At 40.3% G+C, this 22,309-nt stretch overlaps 1 protein-coding gene across 6 annotated transcripts in view; it reads left to right on the top strand.

The window, feature by feature from the left end:
- Nucleotides 1-22,309, top strand: part of FAM172A (family with sequence similarity 172 member A) — a 262,842-nt gene that overhangs the window by 3,180 nt on the left and 237,353 nt on the right. For 5 of the 6 annotated variants that reach the window (XM_051643536.1, XM_051643537.1, XM_051643532.1 and 2 more), the window contains exon 2: nucleotides 19,216-19,339. In XM_051643536.1, coding sequence (XP_051499496.1) covers nucleotides 19,234-19,339 — 106 coding nt within the window. In that variant the 5' untranslated portion in view covers nucleotides 19,216-19,233. The remainder of the gene's footprint in view (nucleotides 1-19,215; nucleotides 19,340-22,309) is intronic. The other variant, XM_051643535.1, reaches the window with a different exon arrangement.

The following is a 22,309-nucleotide window of genomic DNA, read 5'->3' as shown; positions in this document are numbered from 1 at the left end:
GCATGCTCAGACTACTGTCTGCCTTGCTGAAATACTTTTAATTATTGGAGTTTTCGCACCAATGCCTGAATTTTGTCTGTTTTCTTCAGATTGTTTTTTCAGTGATTATAGCCAATTATGATTGTATGTTAATCTGCTAGTTGACTTGTCCATGGATTTTACTGAGTTGCCTTTTATATACTAGTTAGCTAATGTTTGGAGAGCTTCTCCTTATAATTACTCAGTGGGGTTTTATCTATTGGTCTCCTTTCTTTTAAGTTCACAACCTTATTTTTTTTTCCCCTGAAGACTCAGGGCTGACTTTGGAGGTTTTGTCCATTCCAGGCTCTATAGAAAAAGTTCTCAATGTGACTCCGTTGCTGGTACTTTGAATTTGACCCACTGTTCTTTGGGGAACAATGTACTGTGGTGACTGAGGAGTTTTTTAGATTTACAATAGATTCCTGGAATTCTTTGAAGTAAAGCATACATACAAAGAATGAATAAGGTTGTGGGGTTTTTTTAGTATTTTTTTTCCACTCACTTACTGAAACAAATTGGTTAACAGTGGGCATGAAAACATCTGCTTATGAAATGTAATACTGCCCTATGAATATTTTTTTTGGTGCCTTAGAGGAGACATTTTTTACTCTTTCAAGTGTTGGTTGTAGATGTATCCAGTTAGCCTGTAGATCAGTTTCACAGGTTTGCACTGAGTGGGATTCCTCAAGTACAATTTAATGGGTTTTAAATGGTTTACAATTTTTCATAGGTGCTCAGTGTTTGAAGTGCTATGGTTAGAACGTGCGTGCACACCTTTTTACTTTTGAGAGAGGGACTCTGGAGCGATGACTATGAGAACTCAGTGTTTAACTACTCGTAGTATTCCTTACTCTGTTCTGGTAGTGTGTCCCAGACTTACTGGGCATTGAAAAGATACAGCCTTCAAATTTGCATAATCCTTGACCTTTCTGCTCAGCTCACCATCAGATACTTACTGTTGCCAGGGTTGATAGTGATTTTTGTGTTATGGCTGACTCCTAGAGGTAGGCTAGGACCCAAAAGGCATGTCCCTCCAGCCATATACCCATGCTGTGAGCAGATAGCCCAGGGAATGTCACAGCCTGTTCACATCACATCCTCACTGTGAGGAGGGGCTGCACTCCTCCCCTTCCTGCTCCATCGCTCCTGGTCTTAATGAGAGTTCAGCTGGGTGTGTAGTGAGCCAGGTAAGGAAGCTGATCTGGAACTAAGGATACAAAATGCTCGTTTCTTGTTGCATCAGCTCGCTGTCTAGCATGAGTGCCATCATGAGAAGGGATCTTGGGCTTGGATAGGCTGGGAGATAGGCTTAAAGTGCTGTACCTTATGGACTTCAGCAAAACATGGAAATGCAGACTGAATCACCTTGTACATGAAATGACAGAATCAGAGAATTAACAGGGTTGGAAGAAACCTCTAGAGATCATCTAGTCCAACTACCCTGCTGAAGCAGGATCCCCTTGGAGCACATTCCACAGGTCTGCATCCAGGCAGATCTTGAGTATCTCCAGAGATGGAGACTCCACAGCCCCCCTGGGCAGCCTGTCCCAGGGCTCTGTCACCCTCACAGGAAAGAAGTTTTCCCTTGTACTTCACTGTCACTTCCCATGTTCCAGCTTGTGCCCATTGCCCCTCGCCCTGTCCCTGGGCACTACTGAGCAGGGTCTGGCTCCATCCTCCTGCACCCACCCTGCAGGTACTTGTAGGCATTGATAAGGTCTCCCCTCAGCCTTCTCCTCTCCAGGCTGAACAGTCCCAGCTCTCCCAGCCTTTCCTCATCAGGGAGATGCTCCAACCCCCCAGTCATCTTTCTTGCCCTCCCTGGACTCTCTCCAGCAAAATTGAACTGTGGAGCCCAGAACTGGATGCAGGATTTCAGACCTGGACTCACCAGGGCAGAGTAGAGGGGGGAGAATGACCTCTCTTGATCTACTGGCTACACACTTCCTTATGTGTCCCAAGATTTCATTGGCAACAAGGATTCCTTCTTGGCAACAAAGGCATATTGGCAACAAATGACTGTGATAAAAACCCCTCTACCCCTTTCCTGAGCGGGCTGCTCCTGTGAGTTAGTTCCTAACTGCTGGTGAGGAGGTGTCCCACACTGTGAGTATTGCAGTCTTCATGTGACCACTTGTATTCCTGTAACAATTTCCTGGAGAGCATCAACTTGAGTGTGATGGAACCGCTCTGCTGTTGCAGTTTATATTCTGTTGAGTGGGTAACCAAAGAGGAAGGATGAACCATGTGAAGTTTATCAGGCTAACTATAGGTGTTTCTGCTTTACAGTTCTGTAGTTTCTGTATTCTTCCAGCTTTCTATTGCCCAGTGGAAGTTGAAGGGGATCAGGCTGGGCTAGGCCTGCTATATAGTAATTTGAGTCTTGGAAGGATTGATTGTTAATTCCTGGAATAAATTTTGCCTTGGCAATTGCACGATCAGCCAAATCCAGTGTATTTGGTACAGTGACAAATTTAGGAAACTCTTCTGTCATCAAACAGGCTTTTCCTCAGGCAGGCAAGCGAAAGAAAAATTTCTTTATCATATGTATAGAAAGATAATGGTTAAAAAATAATTAGCAGTTCTGGTGTTGACTGGAAGCAAGTGCATGCCTGGAGCACCAGTGATACTGAATGTCAGTGTTTGTTTCTTGATGCATGTGCATTTGAAGTCCAACCCACCATATTACATTGTTCAGGTTTTTGCATGGTTTTTGTAGTTTGTTACCAGTTGTTCCTGAGAAAGTTTTCTTGTTTACTGCCAGTTCCAGGTCAAGGTTTAAGCTATATATGTTTTATAGAGAGACATACTGAAAAATGTTTTTGTCTGTGTTGAAAATTTTCTTGATTACTCTTAAGCACCCCTAGGCATCTCCAAGATGTAGATAAGAAATATGAAATTTAATAGGAAGAAATAGTGAACTATTTCCCAAGACAGCTAGTCTGGATTTGTCTGAATTATAAGCTTCATAAAGTTGCCATTTTCCATTTGCAATTAAATCTTTTAAGATATTTGTTTTGAATTCTCTGGGCATTTCAGCTGCAATGTATGTACTCCACAGGCCTGCTGAGCTTTCTTCACCCTGTCAGCTTTATGTGGTGTGCATGACGAAAGCTCCTGGTGGGACACAGGAAATATGGGTTCTCCTGTTTCTCGTCATCCCTTAGGTGAACTATATTTTGGCTTAGGAAGTAGCAGAGTGGACCGCATTCTTCTTTTATTTCTGCTACATGCTGGGAGTTAGTAGCTTGGTTGTAGTTTGCAGAAAATTTGTCTTGGTGTTTAGTGTAGGAGGTGCTTGTCTGAGATGGGCAAGGTGACTGATCATGTTGTCAGTGTGCTGGGTGTGCTCCAGGTTTTGAATGTTGTATCAAAGACCAAGCCCAATGGATAATATAGGGATTATAGTTTCTTTCAAAGTTCTGCGAGCCAGGCTTCACAAAGCCTTGAAATACACATTTCAGTGCATGTCATATTTATGCATAGCACCCTTAGCATATAGTACATGCAAGTCTTGGTCTCCTTGTTTAATGAAGAAGGTGCTAAACCATATTCTTTCTTTGCTTTCTTCCTTCTGTGCTCTGCACTAGAGTATGACCAAGCAACCTTGAGAACATCCAGCTTTTTTTTTTTTTTTTTTTTTCTGACAAATAAGCATGTAATTCCTTTTTGTGGAATGTGTGTGTTATAAACCCATCTCAAGAAATAAGATATTGAGTAAGTGGACTAGATTTAAATAAAAGCAGTCCAAAAAAAACCAACCTGGAAGTATTTTTAAAGTAGAAAAGTGTTAACAAGAAGATTTCGTAGCGAAAGAACCATTATATAAAGGCATTATGGAAATATGGTGAAATGAGGGATAAATAGGTGTGCTCATGCACACAATCTGTATCTCTCTTGAAGAATAATAGTCTGTATAGTGAAAGAGTATCTCCCCACTGAAGCATACAATTAGATCTTGTGAAGTAGAATCTGAGTGACTGGGAATTGTGTGTCTGTTGAGAACTCCCAAGCTGCAAGGCTATGTTGACATAGCTGCCCACCTCCAAGCCAAGGAGAAATATTTCAGAGCAAGCAGAACCATCAAAATCAACACGGCCATCATAAATGCAAATTTGTGCTTGAGATGCGCTAGTCACAAAGTAAAAAAAACTAGTGGATACTTTAATTTAAATGTCTGTATTTTGAAAGAATAGAGTTTGAATTTCAGAAGAATAAACTATTGCCTATTACAGTGATAATTTATTGAGGCCTTAGCTTGCTTCATCTGTATTTCTTTCTTGCCCGTGTTGGCAAATCAGACTAAAAAGTTTTCAGGCAGCCACTGTATGTTCCTGCTTTGTTCTGTCACTTCAGTTATACCAGGTAATTAATTGAATCTGAGAATTCGTAAGTTAAATGTATACTATTAAAAAATAAATAAATAAAAAGGGCTGGAGGGGGGAAGAAAGGAAGCTAGTTTTAACTCAAATCAGGTCCCTGTTCTAGTTTAACTCGGATCTGATTCCCTGAACAGACTCCCTGTACATTGCTATGAACAGTTCTGTCACAGCACAGCTGAGGGAGTAGCATGGGTAGGGGGTGGGACAGCTTAAGTCGTTTTGCAAATATGTGTTTGGGAATGCGTCCTTTGATTCTCAGACCTGGGGGCAGGAACGGCCTTTGTTCTGTATTTGTTCTCTGTGGCACAGTGGGGTCCTTGTTATCTGTTCCGATGAAGTTGAACACAGCTTTCCCTTGGGTTGGGTTTAACATTTCTCAGCTTAAGAAATTGTCCTGGATTTTTAGAAATTTCAAACATGTTCTGATAATGGCTGCATGAAAGTTCCAGGTTACCTCACTCAGTGTTATGTCCACTGTGATAATGAAATTTTTATTTCCAACAAGATGCAAGAGATGCTTAACCACCACACTATGTGAGATTTCCTATCTGTAGCGAAGCCCAGCTAGTATCCTGACTTTTACTTTATTTCTTAAGACACGATTTTTTGTTGTCAGTGACTCAGAAACAGGCAATGACATTTTTGGCACATGGTGCCATTTGTTCTTCATTGTTGCTCTTTCTGAATAGGTTATATATCTTGATTTCTAGCACTACGTTTGTGTGAATCATCCCCCCAACTGCACTAGTATCAGAGATACTGAATTTATGTTCCTGCAGGAGTGCTTTAAGTTTTTGTTCATTTTGTTTATTTTGTTCATTTTCTTCTTTAATTACGTGGGCAATTAAATATTTTATTTATTTATTTTTATATTTTCTTTCTTTGTTCTATGAGCTCTGTTCTCATCTTCTTGCAATCCTGAGGATTGCAATATATTGCTATCTATTGCTATATATTACTAGTACTGTTAGTAGCATGTGGTGGTAATAAATGATCCTGCTTTCCAGAAAAGGAGCATGGTGTAGATAACATAGTATTTTTATTTTATTTGTTTGTTCTAAATTCCATTCATTTGCTGTTCCATAGCAGTACAGGGGAAATGTTTTACTGTATGGGAAATGTTGCTAGATATACCTCCAAAAATTTACCCTAAGAGTGGTCAAACCTGGGCATGGGACCCAGAGAACTCGTGGAATCACTGTAGCTGTAGATGTTCAGAACTTGACTTGCTTAAGCAGCCTGTTCTGGTAAGAGCTGCTTTTTCAGGAGGCTGGACAAGTGGACCTCCAAAGGTCCCTTCCTGTAGTCATGATGCTGAGGCACAGTGCCTCTGTGTTGTGGGTGAGAAACGTTACAGTGGGCAAGGTCTACTTGTGTGTCAGGTATCAACTTAAGTTTTAGAATGTAAAAAATCTCTAGTGATTCTCACTGTACAAGACATGCTTGTGCCCTTTTATTGCTTGGACACGTACACCAGCACCATGCAACAGAAGAGCATGGTGACCAATGCAAGTGTACAGCAGGGAGTTTGGTCTGAGGAAAATGCTCAGTAGCTTTGTTATTCCTGTGCTTGCTCCGTGGTGGCAGGGTGAATGAGACCAGGGAGTGTTACAGAGGACAAGAGAAAGCTTGGAGCAAGGGGTTGAGTTTGCAGTGCCTCTGTGAAAAGACTTGAAAGGATGAACGAGGACAGCTTGAGGAGGAAGTGGAATGGCACTAGAAGTTTTTGGGGTGGGATGAAGACAAGTGGGAGCAGGAACTTGTGAGAGAAACAGGAGAGAATATTAAATATGGCGGAGGGGGAACTGAGGATGGGAGAAGCAGGACTCATGCTTAAAGCTGAAGAGAAGAAAGTTGGACAATAAATAGCTCCTTATTGAGGGAGCACCTTCATTCTACATCTTGACAAAAGCAGAAGTACAGTGTAAAATAACAAATGTGGTTATGCCTTTGTTTTCTTAAAGACTTGGGTGATGCTGGCATAGAAAATCTATTTATTAATTTTACAGAGTACCAGGCTGGGAGAGGATTCAAGTTCTGTGAAGAATAAATGAAGAATTTCAAAAAGCTAAAAAAATTAGAGAAACAGTGTAGCAGAAATATTGCTGTTCAAGTGGACAAATAGAACGTGCTGTGTTTAGATGATATAGTTCCCTGCATAAATGCAAGATAGCAATAATTCTAGAAAAAAGAATCCCAGATTTTTATGTGAGTCATGGTCTAACATGCACTGTGTTGTTGCAACAAGGGTGATTGTTCTTCTGGGATATATAGTTAGAAAGGACATGTTTAAATATGTCACATGATAATTTCATTCTACTCCACATTGCTTGGACCTTGTCATTTTTGAGCATCACATTTAGGAAATTGTTTTGAGTCCATGGGAGAGTCTTCCAGGGTAAAGCAATGAAAATCTTCAGAAGTCTTATAAAAAAAGTGGAGTGTGGAAAGAGTAGTTTGCTCAGACTGGAGGACAATAAGACAGATATGAAAGTGGTCTCCATGTATTGGAAGGGATGCTACAAAAAGGAAGGGCAGAAAGTTAAGGGTGAAGTTAAAAATTATCCTGAAAAGAGTAGTTTGACATTGGAAAAGATTTCTGTTGAAACCCAAAATACTGGCACTGTGTTAAACAGGATAGTTTTGCTGTCATTTTTTTTTAAGAATTTAGGCTAGACCACACTGGACAGAAAAGTAGATATAGATGACACTATCTTAGAGAAATATGAGAGAATGAGGTGAATTCTTTCCTCTTTATTTTCTCCACATCATTTTTTATGTAAGTCTGGAATTGAGTGCACGGGTGCTAAACTAAGTTTGTGCAGGCAACCTAAAGTTTGGTATTTCCTGATACCTGTAGACTTGACAATGTTTTAGTAGTGACTTTGGGTAATGAAGGCACATATGTTAAGTGTATGCTATCATTGAAACACAGCATAGACACTTTTTAAAGTTTGATTCACCTGTAGGATGATTTTAACCAGCATGAAGGTGTTCTAATGCACTTAAAAGAATGGTTGCCAATAGAATGAGTAATATCCAGTGTTGTGAGCTTTCACAAATTTGTCATGGCTGCTGCCCTGACCATTTTGACAGTTTCATGATGACAAATTTTGGCTGTTTCACACAAATTGAAGAATCAGAATCGAAAAGAAATTCCTAAGAACACAAAACTGAAACCCCTGAGACCATAAGCTCTAAATCTTGCTCAGCCATGCACTGCTCATAATAATTCTCACATCCCTTTTTATAAGCTGTTTGTTGCTATTGTGCGAGGTAACTAACATATGTATAAACAAGTGTTTATATACACACACGTCCTTTTTTATATTGGTTGTTGTGCACTTTTAATTTTTCTTACCTTCACAGAGTGACAGAGTGATTGAGATTGGCAGGGACCTCTGGAGATTGTCTAGTCCCACCCTGGTACCCAGAGCAGGGTCTCCTAGAGCAGATTACTCAGGGCTACCTTCAGTAAAGTTTGAGAATCTTCAAGAGCAGAGACTCTCTAACCTCCCTGGGTGCCTCTATCTGTCTTTGACCACCCTTATAGGAAGGAGGTTTCTCCTTGTGTTCAAATGTCCTGTTTGTGCCCACTGCCTGGTGTAATCTTCACCACTGTGAAGATTTCGGCTCACCGGTCTTTCCTCTCCTTATCAGGCGTTTAATTGGCATTGATAAGACTCCCTAACATCCCAACTTGAGTCTTCTTGAGGCTGAAGAGTCCCAGCTCTCTCAGCCTCTCCTCAGGTATCAGATGCTTCAGGCCCTTCATTGTCCCTCCACAGTTTATCTGTGTCTGTCCTTCTGAGAGGTCTGGAAGTGGACACAGCATTCCACATGTGTCTCAGCAGTGCAGAGTAGAGTGGAAGGATCATAATACTCAACCTGCAGGAAATCCTTTTCCTGAGGCAGCCCAGGATGTCATTGCCATGATCTTATCCACTAATTTCTTTCTTCCAGTCCCATTTTAGACTTTTGAGCAACTTTAGAGATGTAGTCTAGGTGATATTTCCTATTTTTTCTAAATTGTGGACATTTCCCTTTCCAAATTATAGTACCTTGAAATAATATTACGTTTTGTGCAATTTCAGAGAGAGTAACACTGTATCCATCAGAACAGAGAAATTTGCTTCAGCTGATTCTTGAAAGATTAAGAAATATTTCAAAATTGAGTAATTTTTAGGTGTAGACTTATTTTGATAGTTGCTTTCCATGTAGTTTGAAGCCTATAGCATAAGAGTCCTAATTTCAAATAATTTTGGATTTTATGCTGCTCAAGTTTGTAGGTGCTTTAAGTTTCCAAGGTCAGTACTCTGTCCCCTGTCTTTCTCCCTCTTTATATATATTTTAGTCTTTATCACATTTTTTTGTGTCACCTTCCAGATTTGCTCTGAGTCCACTAAATTTTATTTATGTCAAGAAAGGGTGTATTTTATCCAGCTTTGCTAATCTTCATTAACAAGTTTTGGAAGGCCTTTTGTTTGGTAAAATTACTTTCCATCTGCTTTTTCTCCTCATGTTCTTGGTTTTTCTGTATCCTTTTTCATAGTTTACAGTAGGATTTAGTAACAAATCATGGAGAAGGTGAAAATTTTGGTTTCTCTAAGATTTTCCTTCTCTTCTTTTTTTTTTTCCTCCAGCACAAGGAATTTAAGAGAAAAGATTTTTGCTTCTTTGGAATATGTAACATTTTTAAGCTGTTTTAACTGAAATGTTTTTTCTGCTTTCTTTTAGGGTTAGTTTAAAAGCATAAAGGATTGGAAGGCCAGCTACATTATCATGTGGATTCTTGCAACATTTTTTTGTTGTAATTGTTCTTAGTAGTTGCTGTGATATTTTTCATTGCAGATTCATTTTGTCCTGTATTTATACCTATAGCATGACCTTATAATGCTCATTGTAGCTTTTTTTTTATTATTATTTTGAAAAAAGAATTCCTGTTTACATACGGATACTCTTAAAGATGGGGCTGTTTCAGTGCAGATTTTATTGAAAATTGTTGGTTATGTGTGAAAATGCCTGTATTGCCTAAAATGTGCTTTTCAAGAGTGTGTTGTTACACTCAAGCCTGGTGCTGCTTCATATTTTTTCCATGTGACACACTATACTATATCACTGTTTCCCTTGTGTTAATTTTCATGTAGTCTTGGGAAACAGTATGGTCAGATGCTGCAGAGGTTGATACAAAAATAACTTTAACATGGGCAGACCTTAGTGCAAGGGTATTCTGTTCACATGACTTTTTATGTTTAGGCATTATCCATCTGTTCATGAGGTGACATGCAGGTAGAATAACTCGATGGATTGTGTACCCTTGTCCTGTAATTACTGTTCTCTTATCGATAAGAACTGTTGTAGCTGTTACATTTTTCAGCTGCCGTGCTATTCAAATCAATAAGTTGTGTTTAACAGCAGCATGCCTTCTACAAAGGCATCTAATCCCAGTCTGAGAGAGTTATGAAGAGTCCACTGCTCCCTGTGATTTAATGGTTAGTCAGTGCCTTTTGTGAGCGTGATTATTTATTAAAGTTGACCCAAAGAATGTCAGAATAAGTTTTTACTCATTTTAAGTAATATTTGGAATGACAAGGAAATCTAGAAAATGAAAAAAAGTGTTGTTGGTGTGTTGGTACTTGGTAGAAGAGAGTAGTTCAGTCCAGACAATAAAAGATTGTTCAGCTGCCTGTAAAAACTTGGGTAAATAATAGAATCCTAATGGAAAATTCTGTTCATAGATAATTAAATGACAGAATAAACTACATTTGTTCAGATAAGGAGTCACAGAATCACAGAATGGTAGTGGTTGGAGGGGACATATGAAGATCATCCAATCCAACTCCCAAAGGAGTCTGCTGGATTACACTTTCTGCTTCGATATAGTAGACACTGAGGAGGTTTTGATCAGGGAGGTGGCCTGACTGGACCTTAATGACACCTCTGAGCTAGAATTAACATTCCCACTGTTGTCCAGTTCCCCTTGCAGAGCACTGCACCTGTCCCACAGCGGCACCTGGGAAGGTGGGGTAGTTGATGGGCAGCCATGCATCTGTTGGGCCAGGCAGGAACATCTGGCCATGGCTCCCAGTCCTGCAAGGCACCACGTTCAGTTGGGCAGAGCAGGGTCTGTCTGCCTGCTGGGTTTCCATCAAGGGAGGCAGGATGTACCTCTCATGTTCCCTGGTGGCCCTCAGCTTGCTCACCTCCTCCCTCAGCTCCTGCACTAAGGGCAGGAGCTGCTCTGCCGGGGCACCACTGCCATCCCATGTCACCATCCTGACAGCTGGGTGGCTCCAGGAGAGCTCCATTTGGAAAGCTGCATTGCGGCTGGTGCGTGCAGCAGGGCTCAGGGATGCCATGGTCTTCTGACTGAGTGATTACCATTGCTTCCTGACCCAGTCAGCCACCTTTCAGCCTCTTTCCCCCCTGCCTGTACTCCCCTGACCTGCACGAACTGCAGCACCAGCCCTGGCAGTGCCCCTGCCCTGCCTGCCCGTGCTGCCCTGCTCCCCGGGCTGGCCGGGCCCTTGCTGCCTGCCCACAAGCTGCTGACACCAGGCACAGACTTCACTGCTCTCCCGTCTTCCAAGAGCCCCAAAAAGAGCCCCTTGCCAGCCTTACTTGCTGCAGTTCCCTTCCTCAGTGGGGCCTCACCTGCACTGCAGCTGGTCTCCTTGGTGAGTAGCTAGTATGGATTCACCAAGGGGAAGTCATGCTTGACCAGCCTGATAGCCTTTCACCGTGGCATAATGGGATGGATAGATGAGGGGAGAGCAGTGGATGTGGTCCACCTTGGTTTTCAGGAAGGTTTTTGACACCATCTCCCACAGCATCCTCACAGCTAAACTTGAGAAGTGTGGATTGAATGATAGGGCAGGGAGGTGGATTGGGAATTGATTGAAGAGAGTTGTGTTAGGAGGAGCAGAGTCTAGCTGTAGACGTGTGTCTAGTGGGGTCCCACAGGGATCCGTACTGGGTCCAGCCCTGTTCAGTTATTCATCCCTGACCTGGACGAAGGGATGGAGTGCACCATGAGCCCGTTTGCTGATGATACCAAAGTGGGAAGAGTGTCTGACACACCAGAGGGCTGTGCTGTCACCCACTGTGACCTGGACAGGCTGGAGAGTTAGGCAGGGGGAAACTTAATGAAATCCCACAAGGTAAAGTCCTGCATCTGGGGAGGAACAACCCCATGGATCAGTAGAGGTTGGGGGCTGACCTGCTGGAGAGCAGGTCTGGGGAGAAGGACCTCAGGGTCCTGGTGGACAACAGGTTGTCTTTTACTTCTTTACTGTGAGGGTGACAGAGCACTGGAACAGGCAGCCCAGAGCGGTTGTAGAGTCTCTTTCTCTGCAGACATTCCAAACCTGTCTGGACATGATCCTGTGTGATTTGTTGTAGGTGAACCTGCTCTCTAGATGATCTTCAGAGGTGCCTTCCAACCCTGATGACTATATTACTAAATTGAAAGTTCCTGAAAGGCATGGTGGAATCTCCGTAACTGGAAATAGTATACAATAGGATATTTCAGTTGGAAGGGACCTAATCCAACTGCCTGACCAGTTCAGGGCTGACCAAAAGTTAAAGGCTCATCTTGACAGCAGCCTGGCTTATCTTGGTGTAAGGCCCTGTAAGGCCTAACAAACTAAGGTCCACCAGGAGGTTGGAGACCAGATCATTTCCAGAGGCCTTTTCCAACATAGACTGCCCTATGATGCCATGGTGAGAGATGTTTGACAGTCTTGGCTCTGAGTAGATATGGCAAGGTTGTAGATTAGGCAATAGCAGAGCTTTCTGAAGAAGTCTGATTATAGTTACTAACTTAGGCAATTAGTGGAATATTTTTAATGTAAATATTAGGTTTTCAGTTTTTAAAGCTGAACCAGTAAGGAAGATTAAATTTACTTTCCTTGTAATTTTGTTTGGTTTACTGTTTTGCAAAAGAAAGTAAAAGGTCTACTGGTGTGAAAAAATAAAAAATACAAGTGTGATGCAGATAGAAATAGAAGATCAAGTTAATCTTAAATAATCAGCTAAAAGAGTAATGTGTTTACATTATTCTGGTTATTAATTAGGTGCTGCTTTATGAGAACCTAGCAGAAGCAAATCTGAGCACTGCATGTGTTTCATGGGACTGTTTGCTTTGCCTGCCATGTAATTGAAATGAAGCAGAAGTTCTTGGTTCAACTGACCAAATAGCTTGTACTGCCTCTCAGGAAAAGGACAGAGCAAAGACATGTGAGATGCTGTGTGAGTAAAGCTAGGAGAAAATGGCAAAATAGAAGAAACGGATGTGCTGTGGCAGGAAAATCTGCGGGCAGAGCTGCAAGGCAGACTTCTTGAGGCAGATGCTGCTGCAAAGAGGAGATACGTACACTGTGGGAGTCTGGGGTATGTAGTCTGTTCTGAAATAAGGTATCTTGATAAGTAATGTCTTCAGTAGCCCTGCATCAACATTCCAGTTGTGTATGATTTGATTCTGCATAGCATCCATCAATTGGGGGTATTCCTGTGTCACCAGAGGATCTGTGTTTGATGGAGAGCATTCAGGTTGGGTGATGATATTTAGTCTTTGGATGTGCCCATCTGGAAGGTCTTGTAGGAAATAGGTGTGTCATGGAAAGCTGTGTGCCCCTCTTACCATGCCCTCGCCTCTTTTTTTGCATCACCCCAGCAGCAAGTCTGGAGTAGAACTAGAAAAAATCTGTCCTGTGTACAAGGATCTGGCCTAGAGACCTGGATTCACTGCATTTCCAGTCAAATTGTCTTCTTTTTAGGAGTCAGAATTGCACTTAAGAGCAAAAGAGGTGGGGAAAAGTTATTTTAAAGTACTAGACACATATGCATATGTGTAGGTTTTTTAGCAGCTTTTGATGGTAGCCTGAGCACAGATAATTTCCCTAGAGTTTTCTGGTCTCTCTCTCTTCTGTGGCCGTCCTGCAAATTACTTTGGTGTCTCTCCTAAGAGAAGGCTCTTTTAATAGTCTTCAAGTTTTTCTGTGTTTAGAGGCCTTTTTCTCTCCCAGCAGCCCCCTGGGATTGCTTGAGAGAAGATGACATTAGAAAAAGATTAAAAATTCTGGCTTTGTCCTGTAACTGCTTAGTATGTGCAGAGATGAGGGTACTGAGAGTCAGTCATCTCCACCCCATCTGTAAAGCCAGAAGCCCCTTAAAACCGATGGTCTAGTAAAATAATCTTAATATCTCATCCAAAACAGTTTTATTTATAAACTATCACAGGGCCATTTCAGGTATGTTGTAAGTAATATTGTACCAGGTCCTTGTAACTTATCCTTATGACATACACTGATGAGAAAATCTGATTCTTAATTAGAGCATTTAACACAACTGTTTTCCAAATAATTACACATTTCAACATTTCTTTTTTGTCCTCAGCAGCTGAAATGTAGCCCCATGCACTAATGGAACAGGACAATACAAATCTTGCACTGAAAATAGAATTATTGCACTTTACATGGGCTTTTTATGGGGCTTCAATTGCAGGGTGTTAGCTCTTATTAAATGTTAGTTCCTTGAATATTCCCCAGCATCTGCGGTTAGTGGATGATTCTTACTGGTCTTTTAGAGGAAGGTGGTGGTGAAAGGGATCTGGAAATTAATGCCCTAATCATCAGTGTATGCTCATCTTAGGTAATGAGATTGAGAAAGCTAGGAAAGTTTCTTCAAAGTTATTAAAATATAAATCCAGTGGTCCGTACGTCTGAGCATTGAAGGATTCAGGCTGAATGCCCAAAAATATGCAAAAAGAGGTTATCTGAGAGCAGTGTCTTTTTGAGCAGTTGAGTAGTCCCTAAGAACACCTGCAAATTCCACCTGTGACCACGGTTCTCCCAGACAGCCCTCTGCCTTCACCACAGGGTCACTTTTTCTGTCCCCAGTTTTGCTTGCCTGATTCGTTAAATAAGTGTCCCTTTGCTTCAACAGAAGTATTGCTCTCTGTTCACTTAATTATTGATAATCTACATATTTAAGACAGTATCTTACTATGTGTTGTTGTGGGTTAACCCCTGTAGGCAGCCAAGCCCCCCACCTCAGTTTCTTGTGCACCCCCAGCCTGCTCGCTGGTGGGGTTCTCAGCAGTAACTAAAACACCCCTGTGTTATTTACACTGTTTTTAGCACAAATCCAAAACACAACCCCATAAAAGCTGGTATGAAAAAATGTAACCGTATCCTAGACAAAACCAGTATTCAAAGCTGTTGCTGCTACAGAGAATTCTTGATAATTTTAAGCCTCGTTTTTGGTTGATAAGACCACCATGTAAAACTCCCAGAGACTTGTTGAGGTTGTGCTGCCTCTGTTGTATTGTTTGACATGTTTATTTGATCATGTTTACATGCATCTCTTTATGAAGGTCATTTCCAGCATTTCAAGAAAGTCACACTGAAATAATTAAAATTTCAGTGTGTGGAATTGTGTTGACTTTGCTTTGTGTAAACAACTGAGTTGCTGACACAGTTGGGACGCTAAGGCATGTAGCTTGTAGTCCTCTTCTTTTTGAGCTTACGGGTAAATAACATTATAAAGTAGCTGCTGTGCAGATAAATCAAGCTTCTATATTGGCTGCAGTCATGTACTTTCTCAGCAGGTTCCAGCACCACAGAATGAGAGGATGTACTAAGATTGAGGGACTTTGGGATCCTTGCCAATTACTTTGTATTCTAGTGGTTAAAGACCCTGCTCTTCTACCATTTATTACTTCCTTCCTTTGCATCTTCCCTCTGGCTTCTTGCAGCTGTATGGAGCATGCCCTAGGCAAACACGTAGATCTTCTGAAAGTTCTCCTAAGTCTTAGTAAGTATTTATCTAATGCAAAAATTGCGAAATGTAATCTTTTACTTGAGCAGAATTGGGCAGCCTTGAAGAGTAATGGCAAGAGGCACACACCACACTGCATAGCTGATCCTCTGGCTAAATATCTGATTGCTGCAGCGTGGAGATGCTATAGTTGCATCAGAATTGAGCAGAAAGTACTATGAACATTATTCTTACACAAGAGGTAGACATTTCAGGTGAATTGTTCAAAACTGTTTAGTCTAAAACAGACTATAAATGGGTCTTCCAGAGCTGAAGTTTGGCAAATGTATAAGCAGTTGAAAATAGGGTCTTGTAAGTGAAGGAAACTGGAGTATAACCTTAGTTGAAGCAGCTGTTACTGGTGTCATATGTAGTGTCCTAAAAGCAGGAATAGATAAAATCTGATTTGACAGAGAACACTACTCAGGTTAAAGTATAATCCTTCGCTTTGTTGAGCCAATGCAGAGAAGAGACTAGGAGCCAAGCTATCACTGAGCCACCTCTTTGAAGGAAAACTGATTCTTAACTCAGTCATCAGCCACATTGCACAAATCTAACCCGTACTTCTCCCTATCATGCCTTGGATGTCATTGTACAGAGATGGGCTTGTGCTGTTTGAAAATACTTGTGGTTTTTCTTCTTGTGTTGCACTTGTGATGGATTGGCACTACAATTATTGTAGCCTTTATTTGGTACATTTGTAGCATTGACTTAATTTTGGGCGTTGCTAAAAAAGTAGAGCAAAATCATATTTCGTTTATGCAACGAAGAATTGATTTTATCAATCTGTGTATGTGTGCATATGTTTCAGAGTGGGAGTATATGATACGGTGTTTAGTTTGATTTGAAGACCAACACTTATACAGTCACAAGCCTGGTGGTCCAAACTTCCAGTACCACTTTACGAACAAGATCATGAAATATGTGTGTAGTCACTTAAGTAGATTTGGTTGTGGTTTGTTGTTGGTTTTTTTCAGGGCTTTTTGGGTTTCGTTGTGATTTGGGTTTTTGTTGTTGTTGTTTTGGGGTTTTTTTTGGTGTTTGGTTTTTGTTGTGGTTTGGGTTTGTTGTTTTGTTTGTTGTTTGTTTGTTTTAATTTAATGACCTTTTCTTGAATCTATCAGTTCTGTAGTTGCATTAATAGGGGTGTGATGAAAATGCAGCCTTGTTGCCTCCTGTGAAACCATGAAACCATAATATTCCTGCTGTCAAATTGTCTTAAGCATTGCTGAGCATTTGAGTGGAAGTGACACAGAATAAGCATGTGATATTCTGTGATAGAACGTCTGAAGTTTGCATGGGAAAGCAGGGTACATAAAAATAAATGTGCATTCTCCTGGCAATAAACTCACTGTAAATATTCAGATGAAATAGTAACTTGGATTTTAGGAAGTATGCTTGCTGTAGCTAGTACAAAAAACAACCACAGAGAAGGTGTTTATAAAGAAATAATCCAAATAGTTGTACAGAATAACACATTTAAGATAGTTTGTATTTATTATGTGAAACTTCATGATGGTGTTTGTGAATTATGTGGAGTGATCAGTGCAGTTTAAGATCACTCAGTCTTGAAACTGGTGGTTAGAATAAACAGCAAATCCTGCATTTGCTTATAAGCAACCATTCAGAGAGCTTCATAATTTTCCCACTGTTCATTTCTGCACCATCAGACTGTAGTTGATTTGATACCTGTCAGTCAAAGAAAGGAAATCCAACCCTCTTATCTAATTTCTTCTGTTTGTCATTTAAACAACTATCAGTGAGGGATTCAACAAAATGCTGTGTTCACACAAACAATGCTTAAAATGCTGTGTGCTCGTTTCATCCTCATTCTAATATCAAGTCCTCCCTCCAGTGGCTGCTGTAACAGTTTTTTACTTTGTCAAAAAGAACGGCAAATACTCTCTTTCTAAGCCATTATTTATTTATTTTGGTGTTTCTAGCATGGCAAGTGAACCTGTCATGTACTCCTTCCTTAGTGGCAGGGCCATCATCTGTTCAAGGAAGAGTATCCATAGTAAAGACAAGAATGCTGGGGTTTCTTGGTCATTACATTGGTTTATCTGATTAGGGGATGGAGTTTAATTTATTAAGGTAAATCTGTTCAGATAACTTTTGTTTCTTCCCTTGAGGAACAGCAAGATTTTGAGCACCTGTATGTACTTTGTGACTGTATTCACTTATCTATATCAAATTAATGAGTTTTCAGATCTTGTTTAGGGAGGACTACCCAATTTGTATGACTAGTACACTTTTAATCTGGGCTACCACTGTCACTTTCGAGCACTTCTGATAATTTTAGCTGGGGTGAGTTGGTTATTTCCTCAGTTATTTACAAGCCTGTACCTAGTTTTGTGCTGCAAATGTGCAAACTGATCATGTCACTGGACTATTTGGAAGCATCTGAGAAAAGTCTTTTAATACCATCTGTACGTGTGATTTGACATTTGAGTAATTTTAATATTTACATTACCTACATTATACACTAGAAAATGGAAAAAAAAAAAGTCTCTGCAGTTTTGCTCTTATTTTTGTTGATTAGTTTTGTTATGAGTGCTAATGTGATTAAAGTTTTAACTAAAAGACGCACATTTTAAGTGAATCAGAATGAGTTGCATGATAATTTAAAAAGTCCACAGTCTAAGCAGAGCTTTCCTGGTGGACTTGTGCCTTTACAATCTTTTGGGTACTCTAGTTACCCATCAGCCTGATCTGAACAGGCTCTGCGAAGGAAGGTGTCACGGTCTCCTGTAGGTCCAACAGAATGGACTGTTGGAACCCCAATGTAAACAAACAAACAACACCCTCACCCCAGATCCTCTCCTTGGTTAATAACTGTCACCCCTTTATGTCACTGTATTTTTCCTTATTCTACAAGAAAATGTTTCATGTAGTAGGTTGTCTCTGAAGACAAAAGAAGAATAGTCTTTATTATGCTTTATTTATTGATATTTTTTTCTACCGCCTTTACAATGAACTGCTCTTACTTAAACCATTTTGGGGTTCTTTCTTGCAGGTGTGAATATTAGGGGGCCATTAATACAGTCGGTGAATCCTATTACTCTTTGTTTGAAAGTTACAAATTCTAACAGAGGTAGAGCTCATGCAGACTCATCCATGATAAAGTATATTGGGGGGAAGAATAAAGCAAATGGCTCACGTCTGAGAGATGAGACAAAGAACAAAAAAGATGAAGGGAAAAAGAATCCAGTGCACAGAAATTGTTTTATTGAGAAGGATGAAGCGGTGATTGTGATGTGGTAGTTTGCTCCCTGGTGTCAGATTCAAGATGAAAGAGATAACAGATTGGAATGTCTGGATTGCCTTATGAGCGATAGGAGAAATTTAGAAATATATTTTGCTTGTAAATTCTCACCTTGACTACATTGAGGTTTGTTCTGTAACTGGACATTTGCTCTCTATGTTTCAATGCAGATAATGCATTGTAGAAATCACAGTGGTTTGAAACTACATGCACCTTTTAGTTTTACTGAAACAAAACTGTACAGTAAGAGCAATAAACTAGGGTTAGTTGATGACGAAAAGCCTTGAAGATTCTATTGGTTATGTTTTCTCTTGTACTTTGGGCTTTGACTTGTGGTGCTTCTCTAAAGGGCTTATAATTTACTGACGTTACATTAGCATCAAGGAGAGGTATTGATTAGATAGATGTCCTCTCAGGATTAGGGAGAAGTTAGTGTTCACTCTTGTGAACTTGAATCTTTGAACCAGGCTTGATGCTGGAGTCTACCTTGCACTTTGTTGTAAAATGTCTAAATCTAGAATAGTGTGATGAGACTAGAGTGTCCAGTATAAGTTTTGAAGGAGAGGAAAAGGTTAAATTTAATTTTACTTCAGATACTGTAGACTTTTATACTGCTCAGGGAAGTTTTGCTTTTGGAGCAAGTTCTGGTTTTCTGTGATGTGAGCAGTAGCAAATGAGTTCTCTTGAAGTAGAAGTCAGTAAATGTTTCCAACTCTTGTTGATTTTCAGATTGTTCTTCGAAGATTAATGTACTGTTACCTCAGTATTTTAAATCTGTTGACAGTTCGGGTGATGATGGCTCAGCTCCAGCAAGGAGGCCCAGATGAAAAAGAGAAGACTACTGCATTAAAGGGTATGAGTCTTTTGTCTTCTTTTTACATATATTGATGTTTCAAGAACAATTATTAAGGGAAGGAAAATTATTTTATATAACTACGGGTTAGAGTCTGGGAATTGCAATACTGGACGAGACTATTAGACCATCTCTGCTAATGCTTTTTATCTAATGGTGTGTCCATTATCAGTGTTTTCATAAGATTATATAAAAAAACAACTATCTGTGGTAGGAAATAACACAATAAGGTATCCATTATTTATTATTGTCATAATTATCTTTTGAGAACGTTGACTGGTGCTTTTGTGTTCTTAGTTTCTGGGAGTTATCAGTTGATTTTTATACCACTTATTTTTTTTAGTTATGGCACCACAGTAGAGATTTCAGAATCTCTTTGGCTAGAATGCTAGCAGGAAAAACATTTTTAGGAGTTCGGTTTCCATTTTGATTTTATAAAGTTTTCTGTGTATTTTATATTTAAAAAAAAATATTATAAATGGACGTAAGTGACTCAATGGAGTGATTTTCTTGAGAAAGAAGTAAATTATACCTTTGAGACAGTGTTTTTCAGTTGAGGAAGTACATGGAGTTGGTGAGACCTACAAATAAGCTAACCAGACACTGGACGTAAAGTGTGTCCATTACACATTTACTCTCTAAATTGTCTTTAAAATGAGAAAAAATAATATACTTTGCAACTCCACTGTAAGCATCAGATTTCTACTTAAGTATTATTGAAACAGATGTTCTATTACACAGTGATGGTAGAGGGTGTTTTTTCAGTTAAAACAGTTTATTTGTGAAATGTTTGGTGAAACCTATGTGCTGCTTTTTACACACCTTGTACTAATTTTATTGAATTCATATATTTTTAATAAATTATACTTCATGTTTGTAAAAGTAAAAGTCCCATTTTGTACTTAGCATTATATATTATCTTCATCAAGAATGAATGTCCAAGAAACATTCCACATCATGAAAAATTTGTGTGAGGATATTGTTTTCTTCATGTAATCTAGTTGAACTCCCATTGAGCTGTAGAAGGCCTCCTGAATATCTCTCAGTTTTGGGGTCTGTTGAACTAGTCTTGATTTGAGGTGAAGAGTCCAAAATCTTAGACAACAATGACAGATCAGATCGTGAAAGAATTTCAAAGCTGTAAGAACACTTTAGCTAATTTATATTGCAAGATGACACAGGAAGAAAGTGGCCACGTTGATGGTTGGACCAGAGTCCAGTTGCAGTCTTCTAGGGTGACTCGGATGGAAACTATGAGTCATGACAAGCTTTACATTCTGCAGATTAGCTTGATGTAGTTCATACAGTGTTGCCCTTACTACTCAGGAGACGGATGTTTTATTATATAGTAACTGACAATTCTGTGTGAACACATTTCCAAATAGGTAACGGTAAAACCATGGTCAAACTAAATCCTAGAGATGTGGTGTCACTGGAGTCTCTTCACCAAGGAGAGAAAGACATGCTAAAGACTGTTCTGCTACCTTGATGCTGTGAAAGTACAGAGGAAGAAAGGACATGCTTTTTACATCCTGCTCTGAAAAACGTTTTTGACAAGGTTCTTTTCGTCCTCCTGTGATTTGGTTGAGGACCAAAGCAGTTTCTCGAGACCTTTCAAAGGACAGTGCACAAGAACAAGCATATGATGGCTTATGTGAATTGAATGTCACGGGTCTTCCTGTCAAACAGATTTGATGGAAAATTGAGCTGTGGTTGAGAAAGCCATGTTTAGAAACCTGCCAGTCAATGTCCACTGCAGCATGGCTATTTAGACACCACAGAGATGCTCAGATGGGTTGGAGAGATCTTGGGTTTCAGTGACCACGCAAGATAGCCTTTGGTCCTCCAGCTTTACCAGGTGAAATCACTTAGGGAAAAAGGAGCTGGTGGAGGCAATTGTACGGGCAATAGTGTGAATGTCATGTAAGCCTGAAGAGTCACAAAAGAGCAGACCAAGGAACTATCATGAACATAGCAGCTAATTTTCAATGCATTTTAAACATTTGAAGTTTCAGGAGTACCAATATTGAGCTTAGGCAGCTTGAGTAACTTAAAGGTTTGTCACTGGTGACAAGGCTAATCAAAAAGAGTGATACAAAACCTATTCAAACAATTATTTTTATTAAAGTATGGAATGTAGCTAATGTCAAGCAAAGCAAGTTTAAAGAAAAGAAATATTTTCAAACTGTTTTCTTTCCTTTGAGCTACAACTTTGGATGGTAAAGGTAATAAACCAATATACTTAGAATACTTAATGCATTTCCTTGATAATTCATGCTTATCTTGATTTATGAAACTGTAATAGTGAAAAGTCAGTGTAGCTCTTCTGAACTGAATGTTTATATAGTCTTCAAACTGATCTACAAGGATGTAGGAGAGTGTATTTGGGTTTAGGAAAGGAACATCCTGCCTGATCAATCTCATCCTTCTATGACTGGCTGACCTGCTTAGTCGATGAGTGGAAGGCTGTGGATGTGGTCTACCCCAACTTCAGCAAGGCCTTTGACACAGTCTCCCACAGCATCCTTCTGGAGAAGCTAGCAACACATGGCTTTGACAGGTGCACCCTTTGCTGGGTTGAAAACTGGCTGGATGACTGGGCCCAGAGAGTGATGGTGAATGGATCTGCATCCAGCTGGTGTCCGGTGACCAGCAGTGTCTCCCAGGGATCAGTCCTGGGCCCAGTGCTGTTCAATATCTTTTCTAACGACCTGGATGTAGTGGTTGAGACCACCCTCAGTAAGTTTGCAGATGACACCAAGCTGAAGGGGAGTTTCAATCTCCTGGAGAGGAGGAAGAAGCTCCAGGAGCACCTGGACAGGCTGGGTTGATGGGCTGAGGCCAACGACATGAAATTCAACAAGACCAAGTGCAGGGTCCTGCACTTTGGCCACAATCACCCCCTGCAGAGCTTCAGGCTGGGGCAGAGTGGCTGGAGAGCTGCCCAGCAGAGGGAACTGGGAGCACTGG

The sequence above is a fragment of the Apus apus genome, chromosome Z (assembly GCF_020740795.1).
Source record: "Apus apus isolate bApuApu2 chromosome Z, bApuApu2.pri.cur, whole genome shotgun sequence".
Taxonomy (NCBI): domain Eukaryota; kingdom Metazoa; phylum Chordata; class Aves; order Apodiformes; family Apodidae; genus Apus; species Apus apus.
This window is presented reverse-complemented; position numbering and strand designations above follow the sequence as displayed.